This window comes from Chamaea fasciata, unplaced genomic scaffold (assembly GCF_029207755.1).
Source record: "Chamaea fasciata isolate MVZ Bird 193981 ecotype frontalis unplaced genomic scaffold, bChaFas1.0.hap1 SCAF_4, whole genome shotgun sequence".
Taxonomy (NCBI): Eukaryota; Metazoa; Chordata; class Aves; order Passeriformes; family Sylviidae; genus Chamaea; species Chamaea fasciata.
In genome coordinates this window covers 56,996,193-57,023,121 of record NW_027094089.1, presented here as the reverse complement: position 1 = coordinate 57,023,121, position 26,929 = coordinate 56,996,193, and the positions used below count along the sequence as shown (strand labels likewise).

At 38.2% G+C, this 26,929-nt stretch overlaps 1 protein-coding gene across 3 annotated transcripts in view; it reads right to left on the bottom strand.

Moving 5' to 3' along the window:
* Positions 1-25,669, bottom strand: part of MFSD14B (major facilitator superfamily domain containing 14B) — a 31,074-nt gene extending 5,405 nt beyond the window's left edge. The window contains exons 1-10 of one of the 3 annotated variants that reach the window (XM_066181674.1): positions 25,424-25,669; positions 13,211-13,294; positions 10,063-10,125; positions 7,691-7,818; positions 6,690-6,804; positions 5,520-5,738; positions 4,324-4,437; positions 3,700-3,771; positions 1,108-1,220; positions 128-225 (exon numbers count right to left, since the gene is read on the bottom strand). In XM_066181674.1, the coding sequence (XP_066037771.1) occupies positions 128-225; positions 1,108-1,220; positions 3,700-3,771; positions 4,324-4,437; positions 5,520-5,738; positions 6,690-6,804; positions 7,691-7,818; positions 10,063-10,125; positions 13,211-13,294; positions 25,424-25,618 (1,201 nt within the window). In that variant the 5' untranslated portion in view covers positions 25,619-25,669. The remainder of the gene's footprint in view (positions 1-127; positions 226-1,107; positions 1,221-3,699; positions 3,772-4,323; positions 4,438-5,519; positions 5,739-6,689; positions 6,805-7,690; positions 7,819-10,062; positions 10,126-13,210; positions 13,295-25,423) is intronic. The other 2 variants (XM_066181675.1, XM_066181676.1) reach the window with 2 other exon arrangements.
* Between the last annotated feature and the right edge of the window lie 1,260 nt (positions 25,670-26,929).

The following is a 26,929-nucleotide window of genomic DNA, read 5'->3' as shown; positions in this document are numbered from 1 at the left end:
ACTTCCACAGGTATTACCAAGTGAAAACTCACAAAGATAACTTGAAAAGTACACCTAGATAACTCTTCTACTTTCTAGACAAAAAACCACATTCTGATGCATAAACAATAACTGATCCAATACTCACCTTGTTGATCTGCCTCTGCATTTCGTGAAACCAGAGCACTAATTGCTGGGAATGTAATGCTTGACATTGCTGCTACAGCTCCTGCTGCCCACATCATCCTGTGTTAAATACATGATTCGAATTAAAAATGAGACTGCCCTTATAATAATTATTCCTCACACTCCCAAGAGGGCCACAAGGGCATTTAAGTTATTTAACACCTAATTCCCTTTCAAAATATTCTATTAAAATACCTAAAGATTGGAAATTATCTGGTTATCTTCTTGCTCCGCTCCCATATATTGTTCTGAACTTTTTGGAACGGAGGCACATTTGATTTGATTCTATCCCAGCAGAGAAAAAGAGGGGAATAGGAGTGAAGTGGGCTTTCCTCTCCGAACACTATACAAAGGAAAAATTCCCCAGGTTGTGTCCCAGTGACACAATTCTCTAGCTTCTGCCACTGGCTAGGAAGTAACAACATAAGCACTCATCCCTATCCATACGACACACTTTGTAAAGAAGTTGTTCTAGCTGATGGTTCTAATTGTCTCTACTTAAAGACAGTTTTTGTAACAGAAGAAACTCTGGATAGTTTATAAGACTAATTATAGTTGGAGTAAGAGAATATGTTAGAAAAACAAAAACAAGTATAGGTCCAATACCTTATGGATAAAACAGATATAGTGGAATTACTAGAAAGAACATGCTACTTATTAGCCTGTGAGTTAAAGTTTTAACCACATTCATAGACTTAATACTCAGTGGAACAAAGTGTTGCAAAGACTCCCTTTTCAAAAGGGCTGTATGTACAGGAAATTCTATCATTTCTATATATGCAAAATACAGACCAAATTTTGGTAGTGTAATGAAAATGGGAATGCTTAATTCACAGAACACTTAAATATCCATGACAACAGAATTAAATAGCAGAATTTCTTGGGAAGAAATAAACCTTTCAGTTCCTTAAAAAATGTGTACATACCAAAATGTATGCTTACCAAGCCTGAGATCCAAAACCATACCAAGCCAGCTGAAAGATCTGAAAGCCAAGGCCAAGGAGAACTGTATTTTTGTTCCCTATAGATCTCATCAAGATACTGAGAAACACAGTCTGCAAGAGAAATTGGTTCAATCAAAAGTTATTTTAAAAAGTCAGACTTGCTAAAGTAATTTCTCCCATGCAAAGTAATTCAGAAGACCTTTCAAATGATGTGGAAATTCGTACCATTTGTCCTCTTACTTCTCCTGGATTATGCCCAAAATATAGATAAGTCACTTCAACACTTACTGTTCAGATATTCTTAACTCTTAAAGGGTTACTACTTTGGGACATTGAGAAGTGTATGTATTACCTTCTCTGTGTACATTAGGTGACAGTGTCTATTTCCAATGCAAACAGGCTTTCATTTTCACCTCTACAAACCTATTTTATTACAGAATAGAGCACTCCACAAAACGAAAGCTGTTACCAAGTAAAGAGTGCAGTCTGGACATGACTTGAATTTACCAGTGTTTACAAAGACTAGAGAAAAAGACTGTTAGATCAGAAGTAAACTCCTTAGGTCACCTGAATTATTTTGCAAATTTACATTTAAACTTACATGTAAATCCTGGTGCTTTGTCACCTTTATCATACACGCTGAAATTTGGCCAATTCCTAGGCACCATTACTGACTCTTTACACCAATACGACCTTTTCATTTGCACATGGAAGCTAAATCTAACCAAAGATCAGTATTTCTATTTGTTAGAAGTGTTACTGCTGAGGGGGAAGGAGATCCCAATTCAGATACCACAACAAGACACTCAAGACAAGAAGCAGACACTTCCCAGTGAAGTTCACATGGACAACTTGACTCAGTTAATGGACCACCTATTTTTCTTTAACAGGGGAAACTCAACAATGCTACCATAAAAATACAGAGAAAAGGAACCAGGACTGCAGAGCAGAATACACTTCCTCTCTTGTCTCTCTTCCTGAGGCTGGCTGAGATGGAGTTAATTTTCCCACAGCAGCTCTCACAGGTCTGTGGGTAGCTGGAACGGTGTTAACACACCAGGGCTTTGGCTACTGCTGAGCAGCACAGGCAGAGAATCAGCACTGTCTCTCAACATTCCCCCTACATCAGTAGACTGGGCATGGCTAAGATCCTGGGAGGGGACAAAACTTGGCCAGCTGACCCAAACCGACCAAAGGGGTAACTCATCCCATACGGTATCAGCTCAGATTTAAAAGCTAAGGACAGGAGGAGGAATGGGGCATTTGTTATTTACGGCCTTTGCCTTCCAGAGCAACTCCTACGGATGCGGAAGCCCTGCTTCCTGTGAAGTGGCTCAACACAGCTAGCTGATGGGAAACAGAAAATAAATCTTTTTTCTCCCCTGTTTGTGCATGCCTAAACTTTTGCTTTTGCTTTAATAAACTGCAAACTGCCTTATCTCCACCTAAGAGTTGTTATTTATCTTAATTTTTCTTCCCTGTCTGGCTGGGAAAGGAAGTGCTGGAGCAGCTTGGTGTGCACTTGGCATCCAGCCAAGGACAACTGCTCACCCTAGATTTGTTTCTCACTTTCAGTTCGAATGCTACATAGAAAAAAATACAGAAATTCTACCTCAATGTGTTCAGTTCATTCTGGAGATATCCAACATGCCAACAAAAATCAGTATTTATGAAGCAAAGATTATGTCAACGAGCAAAGATTATTTCAGTAAGCTATACTCTTCCAAGAGCTCAAAAATCAATAGATTTTCCTCACCTTAAAATTATTATTTCAGTTTCCTCAACTGAAAATTTGAAGATTTTTAGGAAAAATACTGGTCTGCATGAAATATGACTGTCAAACATGAGTGCACACCATGGCCTCAGAACAAACCACAGTACAAAGATTAAAATAATGACTTGAATGGCTAATGAAGGCCACAACCGACACCAGTAAAACTGGCAAACGTTGATGAATGTGTTGTTTACATCAAAACAGCAAGACCATTCTGCTAAGAATGGCAGCAAGGTTACAACATACTCTCTTGCCATTCCTCCTCTTGTTATCAGAACAGAAAGACAAACTGTATCCATAAAGATACCAAAGATCACATCATAAAAACTCTTTGGTTTACAAAAGACATAAAGAATTTGTTGAAAAATCAGCTCACTGTTGTCAATTAAGAAATATGATAAGAAGATACCGAGGCTTCACAGCTCCTCAGCCTCCAAGCTGAGCCTAAGTAACCCTGGAAAGATTGCTTGTATGCAAGTTTGACAGCACAACCCAACTGAAGAGGTGCAAGTAGCATGACTTTTATTCAAAACAAGGCATTTCCCTTTCAGAATGCCTTGCATTTAGTAATGAATTTCCTGCATAATTTTAATGATTTTAAGTCAGAGTTCCAATGAATTTACTGATTCAAGTTTAGCAGATTTTATTTTTCTGATGTCCAGATCAAGTATTTCTAAGGAAAGCGGATACAAAGCAAGAAATTTACACAGACTGTGTCATGAGTACATTTAGTGGATGTACATTTACTGGCATATTAGAGCATGTAAGAGGTTTTTAGATAAGCTTAAATGAAGCACTATAAAGAACAAAGCTTACCTGAGCTACTATGGACAGAATGCCCACCACAGCTATAAATGCCGCAATGCTAGCAGATCCAAAGCCTATAATCTGTAGAGAAGCAGAAATTGCATAAAACAACGCCAAACACAATCCAGGGTAATTACTAGAAGTGAGTACCTTCTCAATGAAAACACTTATTCCTGCTTATACTCTAGATTTATACAGGATCCATACAGGAAGTGTCCACTTTCAAGAATAATCCTTGACTCTTTGCCGAGAAAAGTATAAAGGAAAAAAAAAACTGCCTTACAAAAAGGAGACAGAGGATGTCATGGATCTGGCAACTGAAGTTCTCTATTCCTCCCACAAATACAAGAGTTCTTACACAGGCAAGGTCCCACCTCAAGACAGAACCAGAAACTGCTCCACTGAATGGAACAAAGGCCTGCTTAAGTTAAACATGTGCTTAAGATATTGCAGGGTTTATGCATCAGGAGTCAAGAGTTACTCAGTTCTCGGCTTAGCAAAGCACTCTGCCTTAATTTTAAAGCTTTACTTTGTAAGAAAGCAGGTCTCTGAGCAAAGTCTATAATAAGAAAGACATCATAGGGAATACTTATTTAAGCATCCTTAGTAAGATGTGAAGACACCAACATTTACCTGTCTCAAGTACAGAAAGAAACTAGAATACTGGCCAGCCTCAGGCAGATATGAGAGCAACACTGTAATGCAGATTGGGAGAACTGTAGGATCTTTCCTAACCTTCTTCAGAGACTGCAAAATAAAAGTACAAAGCAGGTACTGTACATGCATACAAACTCTAATGAAAGCATAAAGGAAGAAAAAGGCAGATTCCTTTTTTTGTCCATGTATGCACATCAAAATAATTACACATGGATACTGTTAAGCTGAACCTTAAGCCACAAACAATCTCATGATATACAGTTTGGGAACCCAATTCTTCGGTAAAGTTTTCATTAAGATTTTTGAAGCTACTCTTCAGTGCCAAGTCAAAACTATTTCCCAAAAACAGCATTATGTAATTGTAAGGGAAATACCTAATTTCTTCTAATGGATCTCCATAATAATAATTTTGTTTTGAAAGATATAGCAAATAATATGTATTTCTTATACTTGTCCACCGATTATATTAATTACTTTAGGGAACAAATAAACTGTGGAAAAAAAATTCTGTGACTGCAGTCTTTCAAGCATGCCATTCATCTCTCAATATTCATAACCAGTTCCCAGGACAGATATCATGAAGAAAAAACACTCCTTCCTTTTTTAAGATACCCAGGTGTAACAAAAACATAAATCAACTGAGTAGATGTGAGTAATTGAACGAGTTACGACAAGGACTGCATGGTATGTTTAAGCCCTTCCTATATATGCCCCCCCTCAAAAAAAAAAATCAGGCTTTATAGATCCATTATGTATTAGAAGGAAATCACAGGTAACCAAAACTGGAAATCAAAAGTGGGGAGAGATACTGCCAAAATAAAGTGAATATGTAAAACCTTAAAATACTGGCCTTTGAGGCATAAGAATTCAGCATTTCTCTTTGCAAAGAAATAGAGTTCCTAAGCTAGAAAATTGAAGTATTGTCCCTTTGGATTTCACACCAAACATTATTTTCAAATCTAGAACTATTTAATCCACAAAGTTTTGTTTGATTTTGTTTTTCAAATGTAGTTAGATCTTAACAGGCAAGAGCAGAGAACGGAGACTATGTTATACCGAATAGTCAAGCTACCAGTAAGACTGAAGACTTCTGAAGCTCACAAACTGCAACTAATAATTATTACTTATTAATCACCAAATATTTAATAATTACTTATTGAAGTGAATCTTACTGCAAAAGGATCTGCCTGCTCCCACGATATAGAAGATCCCCATGAAGCAGGTCTTATTTTTTCTGGCAGAGATTCTGGTACAGCTTGCAGGATGAAGCAGATGTCCGCAACAGCCACCAGCGTGGCCACCAGCACAACCAGACTATCCCCATAGCTGGCAGACAGGTATGCTCCAATGGCAGGACTTGTTACCAAACTTGCTGCAAAGGTGGCAGACACCTATGGCACAACAACAGTTTGCAAACTCAAAGTGGTTATTTTCTCCCATTACAGAAAAATGAAGTAACTTGCTCACCACCACCACCCCTCCCTAGAAGTGTGACTTAAAAAGCACACCAGTAAAAATTCAAGTTAAAAAAAAAAATCCAAACCAAACAAAAAACCACACACCATTTACAACAGTAAATATGGGTCCCAAATATAGTTTCTACAGCCTCCTCAATAGCACACCATACTAGATAGGATTTGCAGTCCAAGATCAGGTTTGACTCAAAGGAAAATGGCTCTTACTTTCAAACAGACTAAAATCTTTGTTTTCTAATTATGAATTTGAAGTGATTTCACTGAAAAAGTTGTCAGTACATTTAGATGCCTGCCTAAAATAAGTTCAAAAGCTAAGGATGTCCATAATAGACTTCCAAAACCCAAAGCAATATAGGTATCAGGAAAGCAAACTAACCAGGAATTACATTACCACTGAAAGGACTAGTTTGCACTAACTAAATTATTTTTCTCATCTTTTGATCATTAAGAAAAGTCATGTCTAAGTTATTGAAAATACTGTGTTATATATTTTCATCCTTACTCACAATTCTGACACTAGAAAAAGCCATTCTATACCAGAAAGAAGTCATATGAACTAGAAGTGCAACTTACAGGTGATGGAAATTATTATTAAATTACTTGCATTTTCTTTAATATTTAATGTTTTGTTTGCAAAACTTAAAGACATTCTTTCTTAAACATGCCCTCTATGCAAGTTGTCAAATATTAATTCTGTTCCCATGAGCACACTGTTCACTGCTTGAACTCTAACACAAGGTCTTGAGCCATGGTTCATTCCTTTATCAACCTCTTTAGATTAATCAGGAAACAATCTGTACGTCAAAACACAACTTCAATACGAAGGTCATAATCTGACCTTTTTCCCCAAGATAAGCATTATCTTACCAGTCCATAGGCTGTAGTTCTTTCATGTTCTTGTGTTACATCAGCTACATAGGCAAATATTACAGAAAAGGTAACAGAAAAGATTCCAGATACTGAAATCATAGCGAAGTAACACCTAATAATTAAAAAGCAACAATTAGAAAAGTTTGAGATAAGATCTCTTGCTTTTTATATTACTAATAAGCAAATTTGTGTTTATGCCTAAGAGAAGGGTTCCTTGAGAACTAGCACAGAACTTTACGGGAGATGAATGCATGAATGAAGTAAGTGCAATCTCACTTAAATACCAGAAAACAGCGTTTTAATTTTTTCATGTTCTTCTGTTTACTTTACATCAGCCTAAAAGAAGAAGTGGTCCCTTGAGGACATGGTACCTATTTTTACACTCTCGAGTTCAAGTTATGAAAAATGAACTGTCTTAGAAGTAATTTCATCAGCCAGTTGAGAAATAAACTATCATAGATATATATATATAGATCTATATATATAGACATATATATATATAGTGCTGTGGAAGCTGAACTCTGAATGCATTCAGAGTGTACACAAAGTTCTTTCGCAATTCTTACAAGTTTTGCAATTAATGTAAATGCAACTGAAGTCTTAACTGAGCAGTATTGACTTGGTTTCAAAGTCCTAATCAAAGAGGTAAAAGATCTCACTTGCAGCAACTATACTTTTCTTTAGCAGATTTAATTTAGCTTAAAAAACATGTTTATTACTGTCAGTCATAAGGGGAAAAAATAAACAGAAGCAGGATTATCAAATCCTTCCAAGAACTGCTTTACTTGTATGAATATAGATCACATTCCATTATTTTCTACTTTTAGGATACACAGTCAGAATACATCTTGAACAGAAAAGCTCCAGAATAATGCAACCATGTCTACAAAGGAAAGCTGCTTTCTTCTTGTTTTACTGTCCCTCTCCCATGTCCCCAAATGCCTCCTCTGAATATCTGCTTTCCTGACAAGCTTGCTGCTGCAGTTTGTACCACTCACCATGGGCTTATTCGCATTAATGGAATTGGGACACAGGTGAAGAAAACTGTAAGAAGAAGGAAAGATTTTCTCCCCCAGGCATCTGAGAGAGCACCTATTAGTGGAGCACTGAGAAATGACAAAAAACCCTGTAACAGAAGAAAACAATATGTTTGTATCTGCATTACCAAGGCTCACTTTAACTACAATATGAGAAAGGAATAAAACTGAAAACTGATTTGAAACTAAACACAGAACTTGCAAATAACTGAAAATTTACACTATTTGTTCTACAGTCTAGTTTTCTATGATTCTGATGTTTTATGTTTCAAATTTATTAAACCTGAATGAATATAAAAAAAAAAGAGACAGCATGCGTTGTTTTTTTTTTTCAAGGTCCATTTGATTCAATACAGAAGCAACATGGACTGCAAAATCTCCTTTAAAATCTCCTAAATACAGTCTAGTTCCACAAAGGACATTATCTTAGACTCTATCAAGAGACTCAGTGCTAGACTTCAAACCCAAGTTACACTCTAATTTGGACTGTCCTCGGAGAGAGCTTTGGGTAACATAACTGCTCTCTGAAAAAAAATTAACAGTTTAAATTAAACACTTACTGCCTTATACTACATATTCATCCTGTACAGTACATCTGTGCAGTGCAAGAACTATGAAAATCATTTGTGCAAGCCTGGCAACTTGAGATCATGGGACACCATAATGAGATTCCCATGGCAAAGGTCAGACTCACATGTACAGTAACAGAAAAAATTGACTAAGGATCAAATACTACATTTTCCAGAATTTCATTAAGTCCTAGAATCTAGGCCTCAAATCTGGTTTATTACACATGAGAATTAAAATAAGTGAAGGATTTCACAGGGTTGTTAACTGGGGAAAAGTTCCTCCTAATTAGTACATTCTTCATTTATCAATCCAATTGTGCCATAAGTCCAAACATCAATAAATGCATGGTTCTGTAAGCACCTAAATACCCTGTAAGTCTACTCTGGCTAACTTTAGCTTACGTCTATTATTCCAACAGAGTCACAAGTTTAACATACGTGTACAGACTGCTGTACTAAATAACCGTTCTGCCAAATCCTTACAAACCAACCTGATTTTCAATGTTTTCTGTAAGTAGATTGAGAACAAAAGCTGTAAAGCCAGACTACCAGATTCTTGGAAAGTTAGATGTCTTACACAGTTGAAATTAGTTTTTCTGCTCCTTAGAATCAGATTTCAGTGCCACATGAACTAACACATTTTGCTGCCAAAAACACTTGCACAGTGTTTCACAAACAAAATTTTAACAAAAAAAAAGATACGGAAGTACAAGATCTCTCTAGTCTTTGACCCCCCATTTATTAGACCTATTAGAGCAATCCAAACACTCATTACATTACTGCACTTTTCTACAGATATGATCGTACAAAATCTATGGGGAACCCTCTATTTACTACTTTTAATACAGTGATGCATTGCACTGTGAGTGAAAAACTTAAAAACAGGAAGGGAAACATGAACTTTGTTTTTCTATGAGAACAATGAGAAGATAACTTCCTCTTTCAGTCTGAGACAAACCAACATCCTGAGTACACTGTGTTCTGCCAATCCACCATGAAACACAGCAAGACAGCAAGTTGATCCTAAAGATGTTATGTTCTAACAACTAAAAGCAATGCTTTAGAATTGTTACAGGACATAAAAATAACTTCTGAGTGCTACAAATTATCTTAGGTTACAGCATGGGCTTTGCAGCCTCCCAGTACAACAATTATCAAAGAACAGACTTTACATTAATTATGCTAGAAAACTCTTGCAGGCTTTTTTGTGGCCACAATCCAGCATAACCACTATGTGAATGCAGTGGTCTAAGTAAACTATAAGCTGTCCTGAACATCACAGAATGTTCAAGAGTTGATTAAAAAAAAAAAACAGGAAATATAAAAAACCTGATGAAAAATAGCTCTTTTGCCACATTTTAAGACAAAATCACAGTGAATAAGTGCTTCATTTTCTATCTCAGTGCTATCATGATTGCATTGATTTACCTGTAATATAAATAATTTAACATTAGGAAGCAGACAATGAAAATGTAGCTTTATTCTCAGACAGATCCTTATCAAAATTACAATAGCTACAAGTGGTACCTATTCAAATGAAAGGAATTTAAATTTCTGAGAAACATTCCACTTGTCTCAAGATGCTGCCACTTCTGCAACAGAACTGTAATTCAGCCCAAGAAACAACCACTACAGAAAAAAAACGGTTTAAGAATCAACTGCATTCTCAGTGTTTTGTATGTTCTTATGGAAAATGCAGGTGAGACAAGTCAAAACACAAAAACATAGAGAATATTTAGGTCAGAGGTTTAAAAAACATCTTACCTTAACACCTTGAATAAGACCATTCATTAAAAATGTATGATGGGGAAATGTTTCATGTAAGACCTGACAGGGGGAAAAAAACCCACTATTTTAATAAGGAGAGACAAGACAGAGTTGATTCCAAGTTTAAATCTGATTTGTAAAACAGGATAGCACTATGAGAATTGTAAAAAAAAAGTATCCTATCCCAAAATAAAAAATAAAAGAGAAAAAACAAAAAACTGGAACAACCAGGAAAAAAAAAGTACCTTCTAGTTCTTTTTTGTCTTCACAAGAAAACGTAAACAAGATTTAATATCAATTTATTGGCATAAATTCCTATGCTGGCAAAGCCTGTAATGCAGAGATAGTTGGTTTGGGACACTATGCTCAAAAAAAGGACCAATGTAAGCAAAAAACACCTCCACGCAGTACAAATTACAAAATTTTTATGTAGCCAATTCCTAAAAAGGTTGACTCAAACACTGCCAATATTTAAGTGTGAAAATGAGATTCAGCTAACTCACACTGATAAGGAAAAAACAGTGCTGTATTCACAACTGAACACATAGCAGCTATTAAATAGCCATACAGTTAGAAACATTTCCAGGTAATAAGTAGATGCTTGTAATACCAGCAAGAGTTCTGACTGTTTAAATACAGCTACAAATTCATGTAAGGTGCTTTACCAGCAGTCTTAATTCAAGGGCAAGAATGTTAATCTATGCTAAACAGATTTACCATAAATATGCAAGAGAGTTAAGGGGCCTCACAGGTGTTGCCCATGTTGACTAAAAAAACTTATTCTGATGTTCAAAGCATGTACGCACAAAAATTCACATTCAAACAAAATTCATATTCATTTGCTCCTGATATTTATAGATAAGTGCCAACAATTACAAAACTGGCTTTTATGTACACTGAGAAAGTCTTACTAAAATGTACCAGCATTATTTTTGTAGGAAGACTGAGATTCCCAAATGATAGGTTTAACTGAAGTGGTGGTTCTCTTACAAATTACTGGGCAGATAATTCTCTTTATTTACATCACTCTTCCCTTCTGGTATAATCTTTTGGTTAGGTATATAAAACAATTTTTCTTCTGTTAGAACACTGACTTTACATTATGAACTGAGGGGAACAAAAAGGTCAGGATTCAAATCACAGATCTAAAAGTAGACAGATCTTCTAAGCTAAAGAGGAAAGAAAAAAAACCAAAACAAAACAAACAAAAATAGGAAACTCGGAGAGTTTAATCTAATTACCTGTGAACTGTTTTCTAGGTTTGTTTTTTTTTTTTTTGAGAGGCCACCACTGCTGATATTTTTTGATATTAATTTGTTAGTTCATAGACAAGAGAAATGCAAGTTGACAAACTGGGAGAGGGAAGTGCTTTACTCAAGTTCTACCAATAGATACATATTCAAAAAATATACATATTGAAGAGAGAACATTAAGTAATTAATATTGCTTATAGTAATTTACTAACATTGTCTTACAAGTCCATAAATTAAAAAAATGTCCATAAACTTTGAGTAGTCTTTGACTAGAATAGCTTTCGCGTGCCTTAGAAACACTTTAAATCTTTTCTTCTCCAAGTATAGTGCCATGTAACAAACAGTACAGCTTTGCTGACAGATGTCAAAAGAAGTGAAAAAGCAATTTAGAAAATGAACTTCAAATACTCTCAGATATCAAAAATACACACAATTTATTTTCACAGTATGCAACATTTTAATTAGATTGAAAGTTGACAATGACTACAGAATCATGAAAAAATCCACAAAAAATTGAGTAGCCACGAGCTTTGATCAACAAGCCAGATATTTCTGTTTCTGCCCTTCCTACCTGACAAACCTGCTTGTGCAGAAGTGGGAAGCTGGCATTTCAAAGACTGAACCTTGCTCATACGATATCTCTACATGACTTCTAGTACTGCTTCCTCAAAAGTGGGCCAATGCCAGCTACCACAGGTACATCACAAGACAGGCGCAAAGTATCAAACCAGAAATTATATAAACCAAACAGCAGCCATCCAGTGTTTGCAAAGCTGATTATAAATAAAGAAGATCAGTCTCAGCTATGGACCTATTCCAGTTGGGGTATACTACTGAGCAACTACTGAAGAACCCACCTAACACACAGTTTTATTAAAATTGGTGGGGGTTGGCAGATCTGTAATAATTATGATTTGCACATTTATCCTTCTATATGAGAAGTGTCAAACTTGGGCAAGTTGAAATTGAGCACTTCGGTTAAGGAAAAAAAGTAAAGAAAAATAAAAGGTAAGAAAGACAATCCAGTAAGTTTCCTTGCATTTTGACACCAGCAAGACAGGACGACAGGACATTTTGTGACACAACTGCTTTATGGAAATGTGTTAACTGTTTAGGTGAACTTTTATATTACTAAGTTACATTAAGAAGTTCAGCAATTGTCTTTAGAAGAATTACGCAAACACATTCCAAGAGTTATGTATATTACCTTATTTGGAGTTTGGAGAAGGAAAAGAATTAACTCTTTCAATGACACAAACTTTGCTTGCCATGTATTCAAAACGGTCTCAAATATTAGGCAATGAAAACCTGGACTAGTAGACCTACTGCAATTGGTCACAGGCAGGCCCCACTAAAACGAATGAGATCCATGTCTTCAAATGACATATCCTATTACCAAACACTCAAATTATCTTTCATCTGGAAAATAACCAGAACAGACTAAATACTTATGAAATACTTATGAAACTTCTGACATAAATGCCTTTGCATTTTACTCTAAGTTACATGCTGACAAAACCGTCAGCCCACAGGAGCATACATAGTTAATAAAGGGTGGCATAGTTTATTCAGTTGTTACAATTGGAAAATTAATTGAACGAAGTCTTAAAAAAGCCAGAATTTCCAGAAATACTTTAATCAGTAGACTACACCAGTGTTACTCTAAAAGGCAAATAAGAGTTAAAGAGCAGTACAGCAGAATTAATTTATTTTTCCTTATCTTCCAGTCTTTCAGCAGCCCAGATCTCAGCTGCTAAGACTTCTGGAATTCAGGTAATGAGATACACATTAATGTAAAGCGAATTAAACCCCCAAATCCCTAGAAATTAGCAAATTAACATTTGTCAATACCAAGGTAACAGCTGATGAATGAGCTGATGAATGATACTCACCGTTAGCATTGGAGTTGTCAAGAGCCCCCAGGCAAAGAATTCTAGAAATATGACCACCACCGCATGGTATACAGTCGGCCGTTGCTATGAAAAACAAAGGCAGTGGTTGTACGCATCTAGTTCATTACATGTGCAAATATCTCTTGCAAACATGTTTTGAGCATAAACACATTCCAGCATGACCTACTAACCAAGCCCTTGGGAACAACAATAATCCAAACAAGGGACGAGAAACTGTTTTGTATTACAAAACAATTAAAGATCTCTAGGGAACTTGAAAAAGTTTGTTCCCTTGAACACCTGCTGACTGAAAAGATTTACTGGCCCCATTCCTGACACTGCCCTGTACTGCTTTCACCTCCAACATGTCTTTAGGCTTTCCCCCCACAAGCGTTGTCCACAACCCTTCCACAACAGGGTGGCAAATGGTATGCCTCTTCCTGCTCCCTCCACAAGTGACAACAAGACACATCCACTTTATTAAGATCACAGCACTGTTTCAACAAAACTATGACAACATACATAAACAGAAGAGCAACAGTATTTGTATTTGAAAATGCCAAAGTATGAGAAAATAAAGAGCTGGTTATGTCATCTGTACAACTGTTTTCTGTTGACTGCTGACCAACTGATTCTATGCTTGTGTCTGCAAATACAGGCTGCAGACTGAGGAACTATTCTACTGGTCAACAAGTAATTCCAGAAAGAATTAGCAAACTATTCAAGAACTCATGATTCTGTGAAACTGCTGCCATTCAAGATCAAATTATTTGGTCCCAGATGAGATTAACGAAATCTTTTTATTTAGATGAAATGGGCAGAACCCTTGGAAAAGGCATATTCAACCAGAACTGCTGTTTGCTTGCTTGCTTTCTTCCCAAAAGATTTAAGCAAAGGTGCTGAACAATCTAGTGTCACTGCCTTCACTGCTGTGACAGCCATGGCTGGCAAAGGGAGACTAACAGATGTAATTTAGCTAGACTTCTGTAAAGCTTTCAACACAGCTCCGTGTGACATCCTTATCTCCAAAGAGGAGATCCATAGATTTGAAGTGTGAACTCTCTGGTGGATAAGGAATTGTCTGGATGGATGCAGCCAGAGAGCTGTGGTCAATGGCTCTGTGTCCAGGTAGAGGCTGGTGATGAGTGGTATCCCTCAGGGTTCTAATCTGGGACCAGGGGTCTTCAATATCTGCACTGATGACACAGACAGTGGTACTGAGTGCAGCCTCAGCAAGCCTGCAGATTACACAAAGCTGTGTGGTACCACTGACACAGTGGAGGGACAGGCTGCCATCCACAGTGAGCAGGACAAACTTGAGAGTTGGGCCCATGAGAATCTCACGAAGTCTAACAGGTCAGGGTGCAAGGTGCTGCACCTAGGTCCCTGACATGAATACAGACTGGGAGAAGAATTAGAGAGCAGCCCTGAGGAGGACTTGGGGGTTCTTGCGGCTGAAAAGCTGGACATAAGCCAGCAATGTGCACTCACAGCCGAGAAGGCAAACCACATCCTGGGCTGCAGTAAAAGAGGAGTAGCCAGCAAATGAAGGGAGGGGATTTTTGACCTTCTACTCTGCCCTCACCAGACCACATCTGTAACACTGTGTCCAGCTCCAGAGCCATGAGAACAGAAGGACATGGACCTGTAATAGTGGGTCCAGAGCGGGCCACAAAGTTATTCGAAGGCTGAAGCATCTCTCCTATGAAAACAGGCTGGGAGTGCTGGGGTTGTTCAGACTCCCAGAAGAGAAGAGAAGGCTCCAGGGAGACCTCTGTGGACTCTCACTGCTTGAAGAGGTCTTTTTCCAAAAGAGTGATGTTAAAAAAAGTAAGAGTGACCTTTTACATGGGCAGAATGTAATAGAAGAGGAATGGTTTCAAGCAAAAGATGGAGAGATTTAAATTAGATATTACGAAGATATTCTTTACTTAACAAATACCGAGGCACTACATCAATTTGCCTGGAGAAGTTGTGGACATCTCATACTCGGAAGTGTTAAAGGCTAGCTGCATGGGGCCCTGAGTAGCTTATCTAGCGGGTGGAATCTTCTCCACTAGTGGAAGGGTTGGAATTCAATGATTCTAAGGAACTTCAAAGTTCCTTTCAATCAAAACCATTCTGTGATGTTTTCTTTTCTGAATACCCCTTGGCATAATAACTGTTTTACATAGTTTTTTGTTCTAAAATTACTTTAACTTTCTCCTAAGAACTGTCCTGTAGACAACTGTTTTTCAGTGTTTCCTGCCAATCCAAGGCCATTACACTCCAACAGAATAGTGCAATTTAATAATACAGAATTCAGTTGAAGAGACACTAACCGGTGATAAACATCAACCCAACTCATTTCAGCAAGTGAAAAGCAGGGTGAACATGAAACTCAGGATCTATCACTGAACACAAAAAATGTCAAGACAACCTAGGATGAAGGTAGACTACAGACACATTTGGTGTTTCTGCCCTGCTCAAAAACTTTCACCTGAATTGGTAGAAATGACACGTTTTGAAAATGCTTGCACTACAAGAGTCATTTTAGCTAACTGTCTGTAGTAAAAACTGTAAAGAACTTCCTATTGTTTAAACAGTAAATGCATAGATCTATAAGAATTTTTAGATCTGTCAGTTTACTAAAACCAGTAGCAACAGTGTATTCTAGGTAATAAGATTCAAATTTATTTTCTACATTGCAGCTTGCTTCAGAGCATGAAGATTTGAAGAAAACAGTTCTCCTTCTCCTGGGAAACAATATGATATCATAGATCAATGTCCATGACAATCAAAGATTATCTCTGGAAGGCTAATAACCTTCAAGTATTATTAATATGTCTCCATAGGTTACCATGCAATTTTTAATTTCTAAATAGCAAAGACTCCAAAGGCTATGGGGGTAAAAAACCCTAAAATTCTCATGATAGAATAAGTCTGTAAGTACTTTTACATAAGGTAATAGGGTAACAATTTTATGACTATTTTTTGCTAAGATGTCTTTCAGTCAGACTAGCACTTCACACAAATTACACTGAAGTCTGAAAACCCCTTCCATAGCACTTTCCTCTGTAAAAAGCAAATTTTACAGTAGAATAGGTAAGAGACTCCCCAGACCTTCCCCTGCATCTACTTTACTTCTCTCACAACCTTATATCACTAAGCATGATGCTACATCATAAATATCTAGTCTGTATTTAGCAAATATTTCTAATGCCATGAAAAATGAAGTTTTGGAGTGTTTGGAGTTTTTCAATAATGTTTTTATTACACGCAAATTTGATCTGAAATTTATATTAGCAGAAAGATGATGCACATACATACTCAAAGACATGCAAGGAGATTAAAACAGTCTGCCAATCATTTCTGGCAGTACCATGCAGCTTACAGTTAGATGCACTGACCTACTAAAAAAAAAAAACAGAAACCACCACAGCCTTTTGGATTCAAGCCATGACCTGGAAAACTAAAATTCAGATCTTGAACGGAACATGTACCTGTTAAAACTAAGACAAACATTCTGTGTCAAATATACTACCATTACCAATCTATGATCTGCACTGATTGTGGCTGATGATTTTCAGTTTTCTTTACAGTGTCCTAAATCCCTAGATTAATTAAAAATCTTGTGCTAAAGGCTGCATTGGAAAACTAAAATCATGAAACCAGGAAAATTCACTGATATTATCAAATGGACTGATAAAGACAGTTACTTCTGAATGTTCATCTTTACTGTAGTTCCCAAAAACTACCACAGAAGCTTCCAATTTTTAATCAAGCATCAACTTATTTTTTAAGGAAACAAAATAGTTTATGATTAATCATGTAAACAGCCTAGTCCACAGATTAAAAAAGCAACAAAAACTCTTTACTCAGTTCATAGTCAAAGAGTTTTCTAAAAACACTTCACACTTGCCTTCATCATAAAACTGTATCAGTACTACTGGGTGAAGCTCATTTCTGCATTGAGAAAACAGCCATCAACAAAACACCATGCAATTTACACAAAGAACTTTGAGTATGTAAAAAATGGTAATAAACCTTGAAACACAAGGACCTTTAGACTTCTTGAATAAAAAATATGGGAACAACCTTATGATTAAATATGGGAATTCCTTATGATTAAAAAGGTTTTAAAAGTGATGCCTTAAGCTTTAGCTTTCATATTTGCAGATTCTATGTTACCTAGGGATGTAGCTTTGAGCATCATATTAAGTGTCAGTAAGCTTTCTTCACAGGGTAGGTAGACATAACAAATTCCTTTTTGCTGAACACCAAGGACAACTCTCAGGTCCGAAAAACACAAACAATGGTGGACTGAAGGGAGGAACAAGAAGGATGGGACCTCACAACCTGAAGCTGTAATTGGACAATTAAACCCCAATACGCAAATGGACCAAAACTGATAAAAATGTAAGACCTCGTGACCAGGCAGGTTTTTTGGTGTAGTGTTTGTAGTGGACTCGGGGTGCAGCCTTGGTCGGGCTTCGGTCCTGTTCAAGGTGGATCCTGGAGGCCTTTCAATAAATACCTGTTTTATTCTCTAGCTCTGTCCAGTCTCTGTTTCAGGTCAGCCTTCTAGGCAACAAAAGAATTTCAGAAATAGTGCAGATATGGTTAACATACAAGTTGCTTGCCTCATTTACTGGCCGCAAAATTAGAAGTGTTATAAGTAAGTGCCATCAAGAAAGCCCTAAAATTGTTATGGGCTTATTTTCTACTCACATGGATCATCTTCATGTGACAGACCTGTGTGTGGGCTGAGAAACTATTCATGAACATTGTAACTGGCTTGAAATACAGCTGTTTATCGAGGTTTTATACTTGCACAATCATTAATGAGAAAAACATTACTTAATTTCAAAAGCTTAACAATACAAGTTTGAGGCCATCATCATAAAATCTGTCCTAGAAGTGTTAACAAAATATATTATTTCTCCAGTTTGACACTTTTGCTTCGTCAATGCCTCTTTTCACTGCCCTATTCTAAAAAATCATTTTTTCCTCTGCCTTTCTTGGAGTCACAATAAATACGAAAGTTAATTTGAAGGAAACTCTGATAACTACTGGGAGTCAGTACAATTTTTTTTCAAAGAGCAACAGCTGTTGAACTTAAATAAATCCATGAAAAAACATCAGAATGATAAATCCAGCTGCTAATAATTGCTTATAGAAAGGAGGAGGGAAATGCATTCTAGTATTAGTAAGAATGCCTTATCTAACACATTTTGAAGAACAGGTTGTACAATTCAACCTAAATGCTCCACAGCAAAGTGCAATCTTACAGCCAATACCAGATCTGCAGAGCAAACCAACAACAGGCATTATTTATTATTCATGCAGTTTTTAGGTAACTATTTATCTGTTAATTCAAATCTGTAATGTAATAATTAAAATTGTTTGAATCCCTGTAAAAGCACTTTAACATCAATTTCAAGCATGCCTAACTGTTTACTTCTCTGAAGAAAAGTGCTTTTTAAAGAACAAAATCACTACTCACTGTTCAAATCCTGAAGTCTTCCAGAACACTTTTTCAAATTTTTCCTATTTTAATGAGGGCCACATACCCCTGCTAGGCAAATTAAGCAAAAGATTGAATTGGAGAAATACAGCAGGGTTTTTTTTCCTTCCATAAGGGTGAAGCAGCAGAGCTGGATATGAAGGGTTTGTTTCAATACTCAACTGGAAAAGCCCTAGACAACCTGCTCAGCTGATCCTGTCCTGAAAAGGAAGGTATCTCCCTAAAGTACCTTTTCAGTTACATAATCCTATTATCTTTCAAGCAGATAACAACCAAACTCAAACTGAACTTCTGAACTGACAAATCACAGGAACTTGCCTTTGTCCCCCTACCACCATCCTCCGGGGAATTCCTTCCCACCAGGCAGTAGGAGAGCCTGCTAGTTACTCGTTCTACTTGCAGCACAGACATACCTTTGCAAAGAGCACTCACTGTCCTACAATATACAAAACTACATTCAAATCAATTAGTATGAGTTTTATTACTTTTTCTAAGTGTCTACAGAAACATTTTCCCCTACAAAAATTAACTGAGTCAAATAGTCATTTTTTATACTACCACCTGCACTGCAGCCCACTATGTCAACTCCGATATTTTCAAGGAATAAAAGAACTGAACTAACAGAATCAGTAGAACACTCCAAGAAACATGCTTTCATTTATGAATCATTCAGATCTTGAAGTTCATGACAAATTATAAAATTCATTCCCTTTACACAATTAGCTTCACTACTATTTTATTAGTTTCCCCCAAAATACAACCATTTCAAATGCAAACTTTTCCTGTATGTCATACTTTCCAGTATGTCTCACTACGAGACTATTTAATCATTTTAGTTCATTCTTGCACAAGTATTATGCCACCAACCCATCTCACTTCATGATGGATTCTCTTTCTTCCACACATATTACCCAGGTAGTTCTCTGGGGACACTGCATGTTTATCTCTTTCTACTGACTATTTTCTTTAATTTTCACACAGAAGCATTTTGGATCCACCTTAATTCCAACTGTTCACCACAAATGCTCCATTTCTTGGAACTGGCAAAAATTCAGTCCAAAAATACATAGAACACAAGTGAAAGTGATTTCCAATCCAGCACAGCATTTTTGGTATGCCTTGTGAGCTGCAATATAAATCATAACTAATTCAGATTATACATTGTCCAAACTTGTATTTCAGTTGCAAAACAAACATCTTAAGCAGATCTGTATCTAGACTGGAAGATCATGACACACTTTTTCAACAGAAAGCTTCGCTAAATCATACTGCACAGGTCTAGAGTATCAGAACAACAACTCTTTCAAATTGAAAAAGCCTGTGAAGATTCTGCAAAGAGAAATTGTGCCTTTAAAAGTTCATGGAGTTCTCAAAAGCAAATGCATAGACAAGGCAGATCACATCAGTAAGCCTTCTGAAAATTCAGTAAACATACTCAAAGATGCTCGCTAAAGGCTCTCAAAGCAAGCAAACTCTTCAGAAAAATTGAAAAGAAAAAGAAAGCAAACAAACAAACCCCCCCACACAAAAAAAGAATAAAATTAAAAAAAAATAAAAATTTTTAAAAAAAATTAAAAAAACACCACAACAATTCTAAAAAATAAACCCACTGCAATTTGTTCACACAGCATAGCAACATTACCAGTTGACTCCTACTGCCCTGTCCTACCACCTGTGTTATTCAACACATTCAGAAGTGAGCTGTAAAACAGGATGAAAGGGAAGTGACAAAGTTCATTGATGACAAAATGCAATTCACTTTGGAAGAGTTATAGGGCAATGGTAAAGAACAACAAAAGTTCGTGGAATCCATGGAACAAATTAAGTGGCAGATTGAAATTAATGTATATTAATTTAAGCAATGCAAACAGGAACAATTTTAGTTCCACATACAGGATGATTACAACACAGGAATGTGATCCTGGAAAAAGAGTTCAATGAAAGAAATTAGTCTAGCATTCAGCAGTAGCTTACTAAAGCACAATCAAAAGAACTTCCCCTGCTAGGAAAAGATTATCATTATAGCACTGCATTAACATGTGATGTGCCTGCCTTGCCAATCCTCTTTTTCTGATGTTCTAATCATTTTTATGAACTCTACATAAAGATCCTCCTCTTATCACATGACTGCTCCATTCAGAAACTTTAAGCAATATGCATAGGTGAATAGTCTATTTTACAGAAGCACAGGAGATCTACAGAAATAAAAACACTACCAAAGGTATGGAGGAATGCTAAAGCAGCTTCGCCCACACTGCAATAAAAACATCTGCAGAAAGATACAAACAGGATTCACTGAACTGGGAGTGACATGAAGGGTGTTAAGAAAAAATTGCCACTACTTCCTTATACTAAAATACAAGAAAATAAGTGGCACTTCACACAATCTACTCTTGAGGTCAAAAATGTCTTGCCATACTGCATTTCCTTCTGGGAACACATTCCTGTTTAAGTTTAGACTGCACAAGTTTAGAAGCAGGTATCTTCCAAGGAACGTAAAGCATGAAGACCATTTCTGGTTCAGTCTTCATGGCTGAGGCCACCGAGGTAGGAAGACCAGCCAAGAAAACAATTGCTGTACATCCTGCCACATTCTGAAAGCTCTGCTCTGGACAGTACCTCATTGCTCAATTAAACTATTTCATACAGAAATAACATATAACCAGCAAATTATACTACAGCAAGTTGGAAGTCAAATTATCTGTTTAAGTTTTCTTTGTAAAACTTAGAAATACGTACAACACTGAGAAATTCCTCTAAAAAGCCCTGGATGCTTAGTTAATACACACGCTTCTCCGTGGGGCAGACAGTTAACTCAAACTCCTTGTCCAGTAGGCTAGGTTTGGATCTTCATAGCTAATTATGTAGCTATGATAATTAGTGATAATTTAAGTTTTTCCTGCTCGAGCCTACAGTACTTCTCTTGGAAGTACTTGGACACAACATCGTCCACACTGATAGCATCAGTAATAGTAGATTTGTAACAGCAGAAGTGCCTTCTCAGCAAAAATATAAACCAGAGACATTTGTTTTTAAAAAGGACAGCTAAACATTCCTGGTAACAGTTCAGACTTAATGTCAGTGTAACAGGATGAGAAGATTTAGAATGATATTGGCAGTCTTGAGAAGGCAATATTGCTCATCTCTAATTACTCAGATTTAACAGTAAAAATACCCTGCGTGGGAGAAAACAGTGCTCCACAAAGGACTAAACACCCAAACTGACAAATTAACAATGTTTTTACCACCAAGAATAAAATTTAAATTCTACAAGCAAGAAATTTAAGAAACCAGCTTACTGAACGCCAACCTGTTTCAGTAAAGTCTCATAACATTAAATCACACTGCCTTAGCTTTACTGTGCTGTATTCTTTACGGAGTATAAAGAAGTAAAATGCTAACACTAAGGGCAAGAACATGTAATTCTTTGGTTAAACACAGTTGTGCTTCACTGTGTAAAATAGTTTAAATAATAAAGGCTGGCAAACTTCCAAGATGTACAGTTCAGAATGTTTATATTATCTTTCCAAAATATATAAAGGCCTTGGGCTTCATCATAGCTGAAGCATTTTACAGTGTCCAAGAACATGAAACTAACGTCTGATTAATTCCACACCCTACTTAGGACTTCTCCCACAAAAGCACTTTATTTAGGCAGCATGACACTGTATTTTGCTGAAAAGGTTCCTTAGTGTGACATTTTACCGACAATAGGTTGCACAGAAATGATATGCATAGAGCAAATATTTTGAACGCCATGCTAAGTTTTGTATTACCAGTGTTCATAATTCAGAGGTAACAAGATTGCACAACAGCTAACAAAATGTCCCATGGCAGCATTTACTTAATTTCTGAGGCTCACTGAAGTCACGGTATTACAGCCAAGAAAAAATATTTAATTCCATTGGAATTCAGTTGAACATATTATTGTTCTTACTAATTTTGAGGCAGTAACTCAATTCATAAGAAGTCATTTGTTCAGCATTTGTATTTCAGCTCTTCAATTCAGTGAGGCCAATGCATGCAACAAGGTGAAGTTAGTTACAGCCACATCAAAAAACAAAAGCTTCTTACACCCAAGCTGGAGGGGTAAATGGAGTAAGACTTACACAACCTGACAGACTTGGTCATACTCTTCCACTCTGGCTTACTGATCCAACGTGAAAAAAGAGTAAAAATAAAAATGAAAAATTAAGACATTCTTCACAGACCAAAGACGCAGCTCACAAAAATTTCACTTCTGGATTTATTTCTTCAGCACCAGTTCAAGCAACAAGTTTCCTCTTCCACGTGCCAGGATGTACTCCCACTGACACCAAACAGATCACTGCAACTATATCTAAAGCCATGATCCAGCCCGTCATAGTTTATTGTGCATAAGCTCTTTCAATAAAGTCTAGGCAGTGAGAGTTGTAGCAATATGACAACCACGTGAGAATCACAGGGAGGTGCAGGAACTGCAACTACAAAACAAACTGTTCAGTCAGGAACAGATGCAGACCCTAACATGATATAACTGCACTACTGAGATAAGGCTAGAGCCCTATGCCTTTCTGCCTTGTACGGGATGCTTTAGAGGAATACAAAGTCCTCCAAGGGCACAACTAAGAGGGAAGGGACAAAAAAACACTCAGAAAACCAAACCTCAGATCATTTTACCAAACTGAGAATTTATGTCACTTTGGAGCTAAATTTTCAAGCTTACAGAAGAGCATATATTAAGTACTCAAAAGCATTTTTAACACTTTATCCAACTTTACCAAAATTCCATCCATTAATAAAAAAACAGGTTAGAGCTTTTGTCAGTTATGGATTTAACTTCCATTTGAGTTTTACTTTTTAAAATTAGAGAAAGAAATCAGTTCTTTGATTTCTTTTTAAATTTCCCTATCCATACCTTCTATTTCCTAGCCCTTATTCACGCATCAAAAAATTCAACTGTTTTTCTTCTATATAGTGAGATCAATCCTCTTTCTTCCACCATAGCTCTTCTTCTGAGCTGATAAAACTGAAAACTTTTGTTTCTTAACTAAAACATTGACTTTTCAAAACTTTTTCAGAGATATTTTTGTAGTCTGACTTCGGATTGGGTTACTGCATCCCATATACACTAGACTCTTTAATGGGAGCTGCTGTACACAAACGTGGAACAGCAATTCTACCACACAGCAGACATCAGCTGCACTTCTAGAAGAGTCTAACCTGCTTTTTAAAGAGCATAACCATTTCTAAAAGACAACTGAAAGACTCAAATACATTAGTGATACACTATAAGAAGTGTGAGGCAGTCATTTTGGATTTAACTTACATAAAAGAAATTACTAACGAATTCAATAGAACAACATTTTTCTACACTGCGTTAATCATCCACTAAAAGTACCTTAAAATCTTCATCAAATACAAGGAAGGTAGAAAGAATGTATGTGCATCAAACAGATGGTTTCAAGATTTTTTTTTATACTCTACATCTCTAGCCAGGGTATCACATTAATGCTACACTGTTAATGTTCAGCTAAAAATACCTCTTCACCTTCACATAAAACAGCACACTATCTCTGATAGCAGAGATGCTTATCTGCGGGAGGACAGGTAACACACAAAGGAGATGCTGGCTCCCTGACACAAACCTAGCACTGTTTTATAACTTTTGGCATATGCAATGCTTTCAGCATATCCAACTTTGTGAGTAAACTAAATTATTCAGGTACACATGAACATAAATATACCCCAAGAAAAGGTATTAACAGCTTGCAATTCAGATGCAAAAAAATGTATGTCATTTCAATTTGCTGAAAAAGATTTGGCATGGTAAGGCATTGCCTTGTTTTGCACCTGTACTCCTTTAAAAACTGTCAGTGCCAGGGTCACCTGTTTTATTACTTTGCGTCTTGCCCTAAGTTCTTCTACTCCATCTTGATCTCTGGGCTAACTCCAAACAAACGGGATGGGTTATATCGCCTCAGCCAGCACCATCCTGCCTGGAACAAGTCACCTGTCATCTACAGCAGAAAGCTCATGATCTCTGATCTGGTTTTAAGGCACCTTGTGAGCACACTGACGTACTGAAGGAAAGGTTTAAGCCTTTTTCTTCAGAAAGCAATTACGCACCGCTACATTTACCAACGCGACTTTGCGGCGAGCGCACGGATCACTCACTGCCTTTCAGCTCCTTTTTTCGCACAACAGTATCTCAGTGCTTAGTGTGAAGAGATGAAACAGAAAACACAGAAACTTACAAAAACTGCAGACAGTAACCCCGTGGGTTAGACCCAAGACGGAGCACCTCCAAGAGCTCCTAAGGAAAACTGAAGTTTTACCTTCTTGGGACCTAGGGTTCACATAATTTAAAAGAAAACTTATTTACAGTCACATGCTCACAGGTGCGGTTTCTCAGGTTACTCCGCCCGGGACAAAATTGTAACGAGTGTACCGGGACTTGTCACGGACAGGCAGGGCAAGGAAGGGCAGGGCCGACCCGAAGAACCCGCCGCACCCCAATTTCTTTAAGGCATGCAGGGGAAGGACGCTCCAGGAAACGTCTCAGTGGGCACCTGGGGGGGAGCTACCCCTGACGGGCGGGCCGGCCGCGGAGACCCACGCGCCGCCCGGCACAGCACGCAGCGCCCGGCCGCCCTCAGGGCCGGCAGGATCCGCAGGCGGCCGCCGCCGCCGCCTCGGCGGAGCCCCCGCTCCCACCCTGCACTCACCGCGACACAGCCGCCCGCCGTCAGGCCGACCCTCTTTACCAGCATGATGCAGCCGCCCCACCTGGCGCCGCCGCCGCCGCCCTCCCACGACGGCTGCGACGCCGGCAGCGGCGGCGGCGGCTCCTCCTCCTTCTCCTTCTCTTCGTCCTTTACCGCCCGGTTCAGGGCTGGCGGCGGCTCCGGCTCGGGGCTCATGTCCGTCCCACCATGACCCTGGTGAGGTCGCTGCTGCGACCGCCTCCCGGGCTCACGTGACCGCGCGGCCCCGCCCCCCTCGCGCCGGACCGCCCCCGCACTTGAGGCGGGCTCGAACGGAGGCGCGCGCGTGCCGGCTGCTCGCCGGCGTGCGGGGATCGTTGAGGTTGGAACGGGCTTCTGCGGTCGTCGAGTCCGACCTACAACCGAGCACCACCTTGTCACCTAGACCATGGCTCTGGGTATCACATCGAGTCTTTCCTTAAACACTTCCATGGTCAGTGACTCCACCACTTCCCTGGACAGCCCATTCCAATGTATGGTCACCCTTTTTGTGAAGAATTCTTAACGTCCAACCTAAACCTTTCCCGGCATAGCTTAAGCCTGTGTCCTCTTGTCCTGTCATTGGTTGCCCGGGCGAAGAAACTGACCCCCACCTGGCTGCACCCTCCTGTCAGGTGGTTACAGAGAGTGATAAGGTCAGCCCTGAGCCTCCTTTTCTCCACGCTAAACAACCCCAGCTCACTCAGCCACTACTTATTGGACTTGTATAGTTCCAGACTCTCCACCAGCTCTGTTGGCTTTCTCTGGACATGCTCCATCATCTCAATGTCCTTGAACTGGACACAGGATTCAAGGTGTGGCCTTACCAGTGCTGAGTACAGGGGACAGTCATTGCCCTGGTCCTGCTGGATCCACAAAGTGAGCGTGTTCCAATTCATTCACCTTGTATTCTGTGTGCCTCAATTAAACCTTTCTGAAGCCCTTGATCTTTTGTCACCGGGCAGATGCAATGGCAAGCTCAGTTTTCTCTCACTGGAGTACTGCAAGTCTAGCTGGTTGTTGTTAGCAGTGCCCCAGGTTCATCACTAGAAGCAGAACTGGTTATCTCACCAGGTGTGCACAAACAGGGCACTTTGAGGCAGCATAGTAAAAGTTGCAGCTACTGACTGACCCTGGAACATCAATACAGTCAACCAGTTGCCCATCTGGAATAAGCTCTTCACCAGAGAGCTCAAAATGTTCCCACCTGGCCAGCACCAGGCTTTCATATCCTGCAGAAGGATATGCAGTAACATCCTTCCATCTGGATATGCTACTGGAGTCAAGCTGCTGCCTTTCCTCAACTCATTCCTCAACTGTTCACTGCTAGGTACCAAGCTGGTTGCAGGATCAAAATTTTCAGTTTGCTAGAACAATAAAGGTTAATTTAAAATGCTGTTTGCTGTCTGACTATTTTGTCAGTGTATACCAACCATATATCTCCTAAATATAGTGCATTGTGGAATTTGTCTATGATTCATTATCCAG